This window comes from Embiotoca jacksoni, unplaced genomic scaffold, assembly GCF_022577435.1.
Source record: "Embiotoca jacksoni isolate LCO1_2020_lvr unplaced genomic scaffold, fEmbJac1.0.p SCAF_23, whole genome shotgun sequence".
NCBI classification, from domain to species: domain Eukaryota; kingdom Metazoa; phylum Chordata; class Actinopteri; family Embiotocidae; genus Embiotoca; species Embiotoca jacksoni.
The window spans coordinates 5,340,296-5,353,177 of record NW_027185374.1 but is presented as its reverse complement, the minus strand read 5'-3'; the positions used below and the strand labels follow the sequence as shown (position 1 = coordinate 5,353,177).

At 40.4% G+C, this 12,882-nt stretch overlaps 1 protein-coding gene across 1 annotated transcript in view; it reads left to right on the top strand.

Annotated features, from left to right (window-relative positions):
• The window catches only part of nkain2 (sodium/potassium transporting ATPase interacting 2), an 82,503-nt gene extending 72,576 nt beyond the window's left edge, over positions 1-9,927 (top strand). The window contains exons 6-7 of the mRNA XM_069158423.1: positions 1,662-1,743; positions 4,781-9,927. Of these exons, the coding sequence (XP_069014524.1) occupies positions 1,662-1,743; positions 4,781-4,790 (92 nt within the window). The 3' untranslated portion in view covers positions 4,791-9,927. The remainder of the gene's footprint in view (positions 1-1,661; positions 1,744-4,780) is intronic.
• The last annotated feature ends 2,955 nt before the right edge of the window (positions 9,928-12,882 follow it).

Genomic DNA, 12,882 nt, shown 5'->3' with positions numbered 1-12,882 from the left:
ATTTTTAAATTGGGCCTCCACAGCTTGATAGGCAGCACACTGACAGGGTTAGAGGCTCCATTTCCTCTTGTGTTCAAAGGGTTGAGCATGGCAGAAACTCTGCTGAGACTATTTGACTGCAGCATGAATCAGCAGGAAACCCTCACCGTTCACACCAAGCCGTTCTTCCATAAAAAAGGATCTACACAAAGAAAGAATACATCAAGCACCGGCAGAGGCTCTGCATTGTCTGAGTGAACAGCTATAATGAGGCGAATGATCATAAAGTACCACCAGGAAATCTGCTGATAGAAAAAGATCATCTGGTTTTCCCCATCGTGTGAAATAATTCACAATTTCCACATGCAAGCAATGTAAAAAAAAACTAACAGCTAAGATGTCTTACAATAAATTTTAACAGACTGAAACAAACAAGAAAGCTGTAACACCGAAACTAAATGGCTCTTGAAAGCTCTAACAATGTCATTACACAGATTTTCATATTCAATTTCTACACTGAGTATCTCTGCAGTGGAATGATTCTTTAAATATTAGTGAAAGGCTTATTTAAGCACACCATTTTTTTTGTTCTAAGAATAGTCCAACATTTTGGCACATAAGTGAAGGCAAGCAGCTGTTTGTTTTTATCCATATAACAAAACGAAATGTTAAAACACATTTTTAAGTGGCGTTGCGGTTAACTGCACCTAAACAAGAAATACTTGAAGTTTTTTACAACAGGCAAAATCTCTGTACTCTTTGATGGCCTCTCGTATACCATGTTAATTTGTGAGCTTTAGAGTTTTTCCAACTCGAAACAGAAGCAACTGTTTTCCCCCAGAATTTGTGCTAAGTTATCGGGCTACTGGTTCGAGCTACATATTTGGCATACAAACGAGAGTGGTGTCAATCTTCTCAGCCCAGGGTCGATGACGATGCATTTTAATGTATGTACTTCATGGTGTTTTTAATAGGCATACTCAAACTAATGAGTGTAATCAGTTCTGGTTCTGGAAATAAGAAGGACTGACTATGTATGGTGTTTGCTGCAATGTGATATCATGTCCCTGTTAATTGCAGGCTAAAGATAAATTTATAGCTACTTTTTTCATCTTCCGCAATGGCACTCAAATTTCATATTGTACTTGATGTCATGAAATCTCACTTAATAAATATGAAAATATGCAGCTGATCAAGGCAAGGAAGTACCCTTTTATGAGCTCCACACCATCAAAGTAAAAAAATATATCATTACTTCCTCTCTTCAAAAGTCCAGGCTCTCCGCCTCAGTCTGAAGGAAGCAACCACCTGCTGGCAGCTCCTAGGCTCGGGAATCTTTGGAGCTACCCCAGATAATTCAGGAGTTAAGCATATTCCCAGGGCAAAATATATCGCCGCATAAATCTTAGTTTTACTCCTAAAAATAGACTTTAGATTTGCATCGCAGGATTTTCATACAGTCGAGGCCAAATTTTCACTTGAAGCAGTTTCATGCCTACAACCCCGATTAGCAGTGAGATCAGCTACGGAGGTGGTGGTTCTGGTGCAAAATGTACCGTAGAGACCTCTGTAGGTGTAGGAGGCCTAAAGCAATGAATCATGTGTGGTAGGAGGTTCCCAGCTGATAACCACAGCGACATATGCGTTCTCTAATTGATGCTGATTTTGGGCTTTTTATGCAGTTGATTTTATAGGAGGGTTCGACTCGTACGGCTACCAGGGTCCTCAGAAAACCTCCCACCTTCAACTACAACCCATGTACATGTAAGTATAGTGATGCTCTATTTATTCACATATCTACCAACAAATGCCTTGAAATGCTTTGATGTTTTTGATTATCATATTCCCACAACAGCAGTCATACAGATACAGATAAAACCGCATATACCGTGCTAAATAGTGACCAAAAATCTAGTTTACCTCCTCATTTGTGTCTTAAAACTTCCTAACAGCAAGTAAAGTCTCACAATTTTCTAAGGCAACCCCACCATCAACAGTAAACTGTGTTTAGGGATTCATTTTCATCTGTTTGATGTCATGAGTTCTGCAGAGAATGAAAAAGCATATTCTTGCTGTCTCAGCATAAAGGCTTATCATTCACCAGCCCAAGCTCTCATCAGTTATCTCTGTTTAGCACTTTTATCACTCCCCTCACACGTAGCAAATAAAGGTGGGGCTCTGATATGAAAATTATTGCTGCCATAATCACTTTTGCTGAAGCATAATTAGCTTGTAACCGTCTTATCCACACTGACTGGAAAGAGCATCTACCTTTGCACTATTGTTATGTTATGAAGTGGATTTTGTTGTTCAGGAAGATGTTTTGTTTATTTGGAGGCTAGATTCTAGTTTATATGGTGATTTACTGAGACTCAAACCAATAGAACCCAGTTTCATCAAGATCCTTGACTATTCTTAGTCCACATAGCACAAAGGATATCACATAAATCTCACTTCCTCCATTTGTCTAGTGGAAAAGCACCAACGCAAAACAGAAAAGGCTACATGACTGTAACAAGGAACAAAACAAAAATAATGGTGATTCCACTGATGTGCAGCAGACAGGTTATCAATAGTAGTTTTTATTAGAAAAGCCGTAGCAAATTAGAGTGAGATACGGGCGGACAGAGAGAGAGAGAGAGAGATGGCGGGATCGAGATGGGTGAGGGACTTAAAGATGAAGAAAAGAGCGGGAGAGAGGGTTAAAAGAGAAACAGAGTGATGGATGAAACGTTGGACTAAACAAAGAAGAAAGGCAATAAAGGACCATTCTGTAGTTTTATACGTCCCCTGTGAAAGCCATAACAACGATCATAAATCATCGACCCCCAAGATAATGGCTGCAAACACATACGCTCATAAAGACACACACACACACACACACACACACACACACACACACACACACACAAGAGCTAGAACTGCTCATACACACATTAATGCACGCATGCATATAGACGCACACATACTAACACAAACATCATCATCATCATTGTGCTATCATTGTTCCCCAGCTGTTGTCCCTTCAGTTTGGTGTTTATTGGCTCTGGCCAAAGGGACCAATTAAAAAGCATCAGCTGTACCATCCCAAAGGAAATCTCCCTCTCTCACACACACACACACACACACACACACACACGCACACACACACACACACACACATTTCTCAACAATTACTGCTTCCAGAATTCTTTAGAAATATCTCCTTCATTAAAACAAAAAAGAACCTCTTAAGATCACCTTATTGTTGACCTCTGCAACCATTTGTTACTCTACTCTACTCTGCATTGTGAGGGGAGTGAGAGTTCAGCATAATAACAAAAGCTTTGTAACATGTAAATAAATACTGTACTAATAATAGAAATCTGAAAGATCATATTCTGCTCATACATTTCCTGTACATGTTTAAATTCTCAGTCTTTTTTGCCAACCTTATGATGAAACTTCATTGCATTGTTTGATAGTTGGTTCAGTTCAGTTCAAAACATACCGCATCATATACATGGGAAATGTTCCTTTATAACCCAGGACACTGAAAGAAAATTGCAAATTGGTATCAGTCGTGTAGCTGGAAGTTTCATATAAGAAGTGAATACAGTAAAGGTGCGCTGTGTGTTAGCACTGTGCTAATCGTTCCCTCAGTGCAAGACTTTTTTTTTTTTTTTTTTTTTTTTCATTTTTCCCTCAGTTTCCAATGAGGCTGTAAGTGACAGATGAGGCTAAATGCTAAGATACAATCACTACTTCTCATTAGCATTTAGCTCAAGTGTTTTAGCTATTGTTAGCCACCACAAACTATTGATCATACCACACCAAATGAAGCTGTAGCAGCAAATTTGAGTGTAATACATTAAGCAATTTAATTCAGTTTTATTTATAAAGCACGAAATCATAACACAAGATATCTCAGGGCACATATAGTAAAGTCCTGACAAAAAAAAAAACAACGTATAATATCATAAAGAGGAACCCAATAATTCAACAATTTCCACGAGTGACAGCTGGAAGACAAAACTCCCCTTTAACAGGAAGAAATCTCGGACAGAACCAGGCCATCATCTGCCTCCACCGGTCAAGGTGAGAGGAGAGCAGAAAAGGAAAAGAACAGCATAGATTTTCAGCTAAGCAAAAGTGTGTTTTACCACTTCTGAATAAACATTTTTATTAGTAATAGAAAGAGTGTGTCACCTTTTCTCCCAAAGACCTAATAATCTCACTTAAACAGTAATTGTGCTTTAAGGTGCACCGTGTGAAATTTGATATTGATTATTTTGGCAACCACAAAAAAAAAAAAAAAAAGATGAAAAAGCAAGAAAAAATGGTTCTTGCTTTTCTTGATATCTTTTTTTTATTCTCGTGTGTATAATATTTTGGGTGGAGGTGGGGGAATTATCAGAGAGCCAGTGTACCCATGAGAGCGTGAGGCTGTCTCTTGAGTGTTATTATCTTTCATAAAACACACAGAACAAGTGCTTCTGATGTTCTCATCAAGCAACATTATGTTGTTAAGCTTATTTGCCAGAGTAAATTACTTAGTCAAGGACGATACAGAGCAAAATCCTCTGCTTAGCATTTCATCATAAACCTCTTAACCTTCAATGTTCTCAATTATACCAAAAAGCTTTAAAGTTAGATAAGACATTTTTCACAGTGTAGGGTGATGTCACATGGACTACATGTTTTCTTTCATATACTGGCACCTTTAAATACTGACTGACTCAACAGAATAGATATAGTTTAATCTGAAAATGTAAACTATTGTGTCTGTTTTGTTTAACCATCTTCTGCTCTTTCTCAACAGGTCAAAATAAATCCAGAAGCTACTCCAGGAGTGCTGCCTTACCACTGATCACGGCTTCAAATCCTGCTTCTACTACTCCAACTGTCTTTTAATAAACAACAACCAAGACACAGAGAAGTAGACAGGACCCAGATGACACTCTGCAATTCAACGTTCAAATCCGACCCAAAATACTTGATCAGATTTCTTCTTCCCCCGGTTTGCCGGTCTGTCTGCTGGTTTTAGTGGAGTTCCTGATGAAACACTGGCCTCGTGTGGTTGAACATGGTCACTGCAGGACATGAGAGCCACACTGATGATATATATATATTTTTTTTTTTTTTTTGGTCAGACCCAATCAGGAGCCAATGACTTGCTTCCTCTTGTGCTGTTGGGTATCCACAGTGTGAAGGAAACCAAAGGGATGCAAAGAGGCCACAACTCATCGGTGATGCGTTTCCTCAGGCTTCCAATGAGAACTCGCAGATTTCTGTCGTCAAAAAGTGTTAATATTGACCCCTTTTTCTTTGAAACAGAAAACGGCCGCAGTCTCAAAGTTTCTGGTTAAGTGTTGTGGTATCTAACAGCTCGGTATTCCTGACCAAAGAGTTAAAACAAAAATTCAGAGCGACATCCCTGCATACACAACAGAGCCTGTTGAGCTTTTTGCTCTTGGTGCCTGACAGATTACACCCTGGACTTCCAACCAAGAACCGACTAACAAGACTACAGATCAAGGAATGTCAGACATCTTTTCTCTAAATTTACTTTCTGGTGCATTTGGGATCTCGTTGCAAACAGCGACAGCAAATATGGAAGCTCGATGGGCTGGACTCGAGCACACGTTTTCCTCCATTGTTTCATGGCGAATTTTGAATGTTAACTAACAGTGTGATGTGTTGATTTACATCTGATATGTGCATGTGTACGAGACAAATTCACATACACAGACAAGCATTGAGTAATGTACATGTGAATACACACATGCATGCACACACACACATACACACACACACACGCACGCGCACACACACACACACACACACACACACACACACACACTCACAAGCTCTCTACTACCACTTCACTTTCTTACTACTAATGTGAATCTTAACAATGTTTACAACAGAAATTCTGTCCGTCTGACAGAAAGACTGAACACTTGACTGACAGATGCAACAGATACATCAACAGGCAGACGGGGAGACAAACAGTAACGACCCACCCACACTTTTTTCGCTGCAGCATCCCAAAGGCCGCAGGGTGTTTTCTGCCATATTTATACAGACAGGACAGCTGTTCCAGATGTGTCTTTTGGTCTCTTGATGTCTAAATATTTGGTCTTCCGCCCAAGACAGACACATAGAGAGAGAGAGAGAGAGAGAGAGAGCGACAGACAGATAAAAACATCACAGAAGAGGCAGTGAGGTCAGGCAACAGTTTCCCCATCCACCTCAGTACCCTTGTAGACGCCTCGCTCGTATCTTTCAGCAGGCAAGCGTTTCCCCTTTTTCCTTGATTATATTTTCTTTAAAAAAAAAAATGCTGGATGCCAGATAAAGCGCCCAATCAGCCTTATCATCCGCAGTATCGAGCTCTTCTTAATAACTGAAATAGTTCAAAAGCAGCCAAAATCTCCTGCAGGCAGCGCTTACACACAGAGGGAAGACACACCCTTTACAGAAGTGACAATCACAGTCAGAGTGGCCTGAGTCTTACTAGACATGAATTGGCATTTTTATAGCTTTGTGGCAAAAAGCTGATTGTGGGACCTGGATGAAAGGTAGAGAATAATATCTTCCAAAATAAAAATGCTAGTCATCATCACAAGAGAAACATCAGAACGAGAGAAGCTTCTAAATTATATAATTTTATTAATTATTTATTGTTTTAATTTATATATCACTTTTCCGAATCACTGGTGAATTATCGGTGCAAGAAAGAAATGGAAAAAAGCAACGGAGGCTGAATCCTCACTGATTCATGAAGACTTCCACTGTCGCTGGCAGACTAATGAGGACAAAAGTTATACCAGAGAAATGCCAGAGACTCTGCACCCCCTTCTTTCACCTCACTACTCGAATTTTTAATGTCAAAAGTGCCAACCACATCACCACATGGACCTCTGTAGACTCAGTTTCTGAGAGCCACAGACTGGGACCAAAATTTGGTCTCAAGTTTACTAAAGAAAAATAACAAGAATATAGCAAATCAAAACATTACAAAAAAATCCCATTGGCATTCCAGACAGCAAGTTTTTTTTTCTTTTTCTTTTTATTCCATTCAAAGAAAATCAGCTGATCCCTTCTGCAAATGTGACTAAACATGTTGCATTTGTGTTGCTATCACCGGACCAAAAGTTTGGGGCCTTCTCCTTCTACTAAGAAACACTTTTCAAGGTGATGGGATGGCATAATGATGGACTAACTGAGTGATTCCCTCTGCAAACTGATCCCCCTTTCACTTCCCCCTTCTGCCAGATATCTTCAGCAGTGAATCTGTTTTGTAACAGAGCTCTGTGGGATACGTTCAGAGGTGCTGAAAGTCCGCTGCTGCCGGTCACTCTGGAGGACAGAGACAACATGTTGTGTGTTTGCATGAGGTGTTTCCAAACTGTTGCATATTTAATCTCATGCTGCGTGTGACTAACTAGCTACTTAAAATGGGAACTGTTTGGTTTGTCAAATGCTCCTCGACTCTCTTCAAGGAGTCCTAAATGTGAACTTTGTGGTTTTTTCTATAAATAACACAGTCTGTCGAGTAAAGGAGAAAAATAGCTACTCCGATGTAAAACGATGAAATGTAACTTTGAACTTCTAGACGTTTTTTATTCACGTGTGGCCGTGTTTACTGTTTTTTCTAGTTGACTAATAATGTATGATGTTGTGTATAAGTGGGACTACTATGTTTTATTTCTTCTAATTGTACAGCGTATTTGAAACGAAAGAGTAAGAGGACAACGGTGGGAAAGAGAATTAGTTGCACTATAGCCTGTAATTCCTTCATTAACCGCTCAGTCAGGGCTGAAAATTCACTTTCACTTCAGCACATAATTAACGTTACAATATTCATTTACATTTGAATTGTCAACCAACAGTACATGTACCTTTTAATAAATAAAAGGACTACAGATTAAGTGTTTGTTTTGCGAAAAAGCTAAATCATGAAACGTGAGAAGAGGATATTGTGAATCCATTATTGTGAAGCTTAATTGAAAAAGACGGTTGCGTCATGAGGAAACAAAAGTATTTGAACTGAAAGTGAATTTATTTGTCGATTTATTTGTCTTTGATGGAGTCGATGAATTTGAGCTGACACGGTGATGCCGATATCAAAAACCTACATAGTCCCAATCTGGCACATTTAATGAGCAGCAGACATTCAACCAATCAGAAAGGAGTTCAGAAATATGTGACCCAACTGTGTGTGTGTGTGTGTGTGTGTGTGTGTGTGTGTGTATGCGTACGCGCACGGCTGCATACGAGACTCGCAGGACATTGTTTTCTTCGTCATGGTGAACTAAACAGCACTTAACCCAGAACCTGCAAAACCCACGATCCGCTCTGAATCCCAAGTGAAGCCGAAACGCATTGAAGATGAATGAACAGCAATAACAACAGTAATAATGTATTGTAAAGTAATAAGAGAGACAGGATCGACACAGTTCGTCATTTATCTTCAGAGCTGCTTGATCCCAGTTAGACTTTGGAACAGTAGAGCCTTTGTTTGGTGATCTAAGAGTGTACTTCGGTACACAGGGGGGTAAAACATTAGTAGAAGAAGACGGAGCCAAGCCATTATGCTGTTGATCGGTGTCAACAAACTTTCAGTGAAGCCGCAGTGTAAACGTTTGAAGCTGCACTAAGAGCTACAAGATTTCCCAAATGATATGAGACAAGATAATCTCATACCCCCGTTTCCACCTTGCATCACCATGTGTCCTGGCGTGATCGGATCACAAGTGGCCAGCAAAAGCACAGGTGAAAGTACGGCGAGGATGCATTGAGATCCGATCTGGTCAGACCACATCCGGAGGTGGTCTGTGACGCTTGTGGAAACACAATGCGTGGTCAATCCGTCATGGGCGACATTGGAAGACCGACTACTAAAAATAAATGCAGCTCGTGTTCATTCCGCTGTGTTACTGTCACGTCACAGCAGGTTTGTTAGTTTTGAATTTTTTTTTTTTCCCTACGTTCAATCTTTCCCGTTAAGATCTCTGCTCCGCCCCCCTTTCACCCTCAACAGCGGAGACGTCCTAGAAAAATTCATTAATCTGATCCGAATTATTGGGGTTCTGAAATTCAGGTTACTGCCCCGTGATTATTTACTTGTATATTTTCATAACTTAGCCTACGTTTTCATTTGAATATAGAGCGGGAAAGTGAGATCTGGTCTCAAAAGGTCCCTCAGGACGAATGTGGAGAAGAATGAAATGCCAGGTGGGAACGCATGGTTTAGAGCAGGCCACCTGTGATCCGATCTCGCCAGGAGGCATGTCGATGCAAAGTGGAAACATCCTCTTTGTTTTCTCCCAAGGCAACTGGACTTGCTTAAAATTCTTGAGGTCACATTTGAGACCCACCTGGCCATCTTATGAGTCGTTTAGGATGGATCTCACATGTCAATGACTCTCAAGGTGCTAACAACCCCCACAGCAGGGTAAAGCCTGCAGTCAGTTAGAACTGAAGAAGCCTTTCGGATGAGATGAAACATCTTTAAGAATTTTAATGGCCTTTGAATAACAGATTGACAATGATCTGGATAAATAAGATTCTTCACAGATATGAGATACAAGAAACGTAAAGTGTGCTGGAATCTTAAAAATGTGCCCTTATTTCCCACAACGGCCGCAAAATGGGTTTTCAAATGTAAGCGTTAATGTAAATTGAAGGGAATTGGGCAGTCACAGACATGCAATAATCCTGACACATTTAGCAGCTATTCTGAATTGCAGCATTCAGTATGTCTATACAGGAATACAACACTAACTGCCAGTGGGAGCAGACAAGTCCAGTGTTTCTCTGTGGCTCTGGGTTGATTTGTTTAAGTACTGACTACAACCACGTATGTCGCTTGAACTCCTTCTCTTTTTACGATGTTTTTTCCCCACAGGTGACTGACTGTACATAAACTAGACAGCCGGGATTAAAGTACAGTGTGGAGAAGGAACGTCTTACATTGTGTCCTCTGTTCTCTTGACAACTTCCAGACATTAGTATCCGAGTTGTTTTTGTGGGAGTTGAGGGTGTTGTTCTTGTCAAGCAAGTGTTCTTTCAATATTTCAGTGACAAAAAACAAACAAACTCCTTTCTAAAATGACTGCAATGAAACCAGACTTCTTCTCCGCTGACACAGGATCCTAAAAGACACTCTAAATCATCACTTTCTTTTCAGTTCACACAATTGGACCAGTCAAAGAGTAGGCTCTAAACGTACACACACAGTCAATGCAATGAAGCGCTGCTGCCCCTTTGCAGAGGAAATACAGCTGTAAGAGGAGCAGAGTAGGTGGTGTTTTTACATCTAGTGCCCAGAGGTAAATTCGATACTTTAAATCCCTGAGAATAATAGTGTTAAAAGCAAACATGAAACATTTACTCGATTAGGACTAAAACCCTTCATTTTGACATTTATCTGAGTTTCAGATGGAGTAAATGCTCAAGGATAGAAGGAGTTTAAATATTAATTTGCATCCTGCACTCCTCAATTTTTGACCTGTTTTGTGTGGAACACACTCCTGAAAATGTCTGATGGGCGTTAAGGCTTTATGTAATAAGCTGGGACTTGCACTTGTAAAAGGCTTTTTAGCATTGTTGGCATTCTCCGCTCGAACCAATTGGGCACAGCCAGGACAAAAAAACTAATTACCCCGTGGCTTGTGCCCTATGGCATTAATGAGGGATTGTAACAGAGCTAACAACCCAATTCACAGGCGCCCCAGTTAGGTTTATTTGAAAGTTGTGCCAACAGCACTGAGCTCAAATTGTGTCCATTCAAACTGCTTTCATTCTTTGGTGTTCAGGTGTCACTTTCTCTGACGAAATTAAATGTGAGCTGGTTAAGGAGGGTTTTAATGAGAGCCATGAGCAGGATGCAGTGGAGAGTAACTGGTCCGCAATGACTATATGTATTAGTAAGAGGAGCATGTTGTTAGATTAGATACCATTAGTAAGTATAATACTATTACAATTTCATTGTTCTGACTAATAGACCCAATATTGAGAGTTACGGTGATGGATGAACTATATGAATGCATGATATCATGCCATTTTTGCTGTGAGAACCATCATATCCCCCACAGTCCAAACATAATAAGGCTTCACACCTGCATCTCAAGCGGCAACATACTGTGACGTCACCCTTTGGTTTCTGAACTGTTTTTTTTGAAGCTTCAAGTTCAGCACTTCGGCCGTCACCATCTTGCTATTTTGGAGCCAGAAGTGAGCATATTTGGACAAACTGGGGAGGAGCGACGGGTGGATCTGACTTGATCTGACTGGGAACTTATAGCAGAAACCTAAAGGCACCCCAGGCCTGTCAATAAAATCCAACATGCCTCCAAATGTACCACGTTTTGAGGCTTAAAATCTAACAAGAAAACTAATGAAAAGGAGTGAATTCAGCAAATTACACCATAATGACTGGTAAAGAAATGTATTGGCTTGTATTTCATTAAATAAGAAGAATGGAACCAGCTAGTGGCCCTCGGTGGTATTACACTTCATGGCATTTCAGGGCTGGCTTCACTTTTCAGACCAGGAAGCGACTGTCCATTTTAAGATACAGTCTGCGCAGCACATACTTATCGCTTGATTGAGTAATACCACTCATCACCATTATGTTACTACCCCTTAGTCGTGTGGCATACCAATATCCTAAAAAAAATAGAAATGCGTCTTTCAAAGAGGGAGAAAGAAACATCAATTTTGGCTTCAACAGTGATGTCTTCAGTTTCTGCTATAAATAAACGCTACTGGAGCTGACAGAGATTTAGTATCTTGCTCAAGGACATTGGCAGGGCAAATGTACTGCAGACTTGAGCCAGCAACCTGAAGGTTTTTGCTCGCCTCCAATAGAATTTTCACAGCAACCAAAATTAGACTCGTATGGCGCGATACAGCTGCAGAACTGCAGCCCAGCCGGCACCATCTATAACCCCTTTTCATAAGGTTGTCTGTGTCTGGGATTTTATATTTTACTTGAGGGTGAGGGTTCATTCGTGACCTTGGAAATAGCTTCATTTAAACAAAACTTTAACTCAAGAGTTACTGTCTTCATTAGTGGAGGTTGTTCAGTTGTCATGGAGATGGCAGGACTCAGGTCATGTTAGGTTGGTGCAATGATAAGTGAGCCATTTACCATCCATTGTCAAAGACCGTTTTTGAAAGCACTTGTGGATATGGAGTTAAAACTATTGTTGCATAGTGTCGCGTGTCGACACATATTTGTGCAAGGAAAGAAAAATATGTAATTAAAGGGCATTTTTAAGTTTCTGGTCGTGAATATTTGAATACACCTGGAGCTAATATTAAAGTGGAACAGCTCGTGAGCAGCAAACTCCAAACAGCAGACTGCTGCGCCGTGCAGCCTCATGCGAAGCACACAGATAACACTTAATATGTCTTTCATGTATGGGCCGGTCACCTCTACTAGAGACAACTGCAATCATCATTTTTCCACCAGCACAGTGGAATAAACCTACAGGGACCTGGGACAAATAGGAGCTGCTCACAGTCCCTGTACAGTGTGTACAGTTTTTATATTCTCGAACACTGCGTGTCCGAGTGTCGGATCGTTTATGAGCGGATCCCTCAAAGGAATGAATCTTTGCGGGCAAACAAACTGAACTGAATAACTTCCTGATTCGATAGACTCATTTCTCACAGTTTAGTTGAGCTCACAGTGTTTACAGTTCGCAGTGCGTGGTGAAACCTGCAATATGAAAAAAAAACCACAGGTAGCTGAAGACTGTCTCAAATCCGTTCACTGTTCAGTGAACATGAGCCCTGGGCTGATAGTCAGCGGCTCCAACTGCAGAAAACAGGCTCAGCAAGTTTGAGAGTGAAGCCGAACTGTAGATCAGTTAAAAAAAAAAAAGACTTAAAAGTCATTCAAAACAA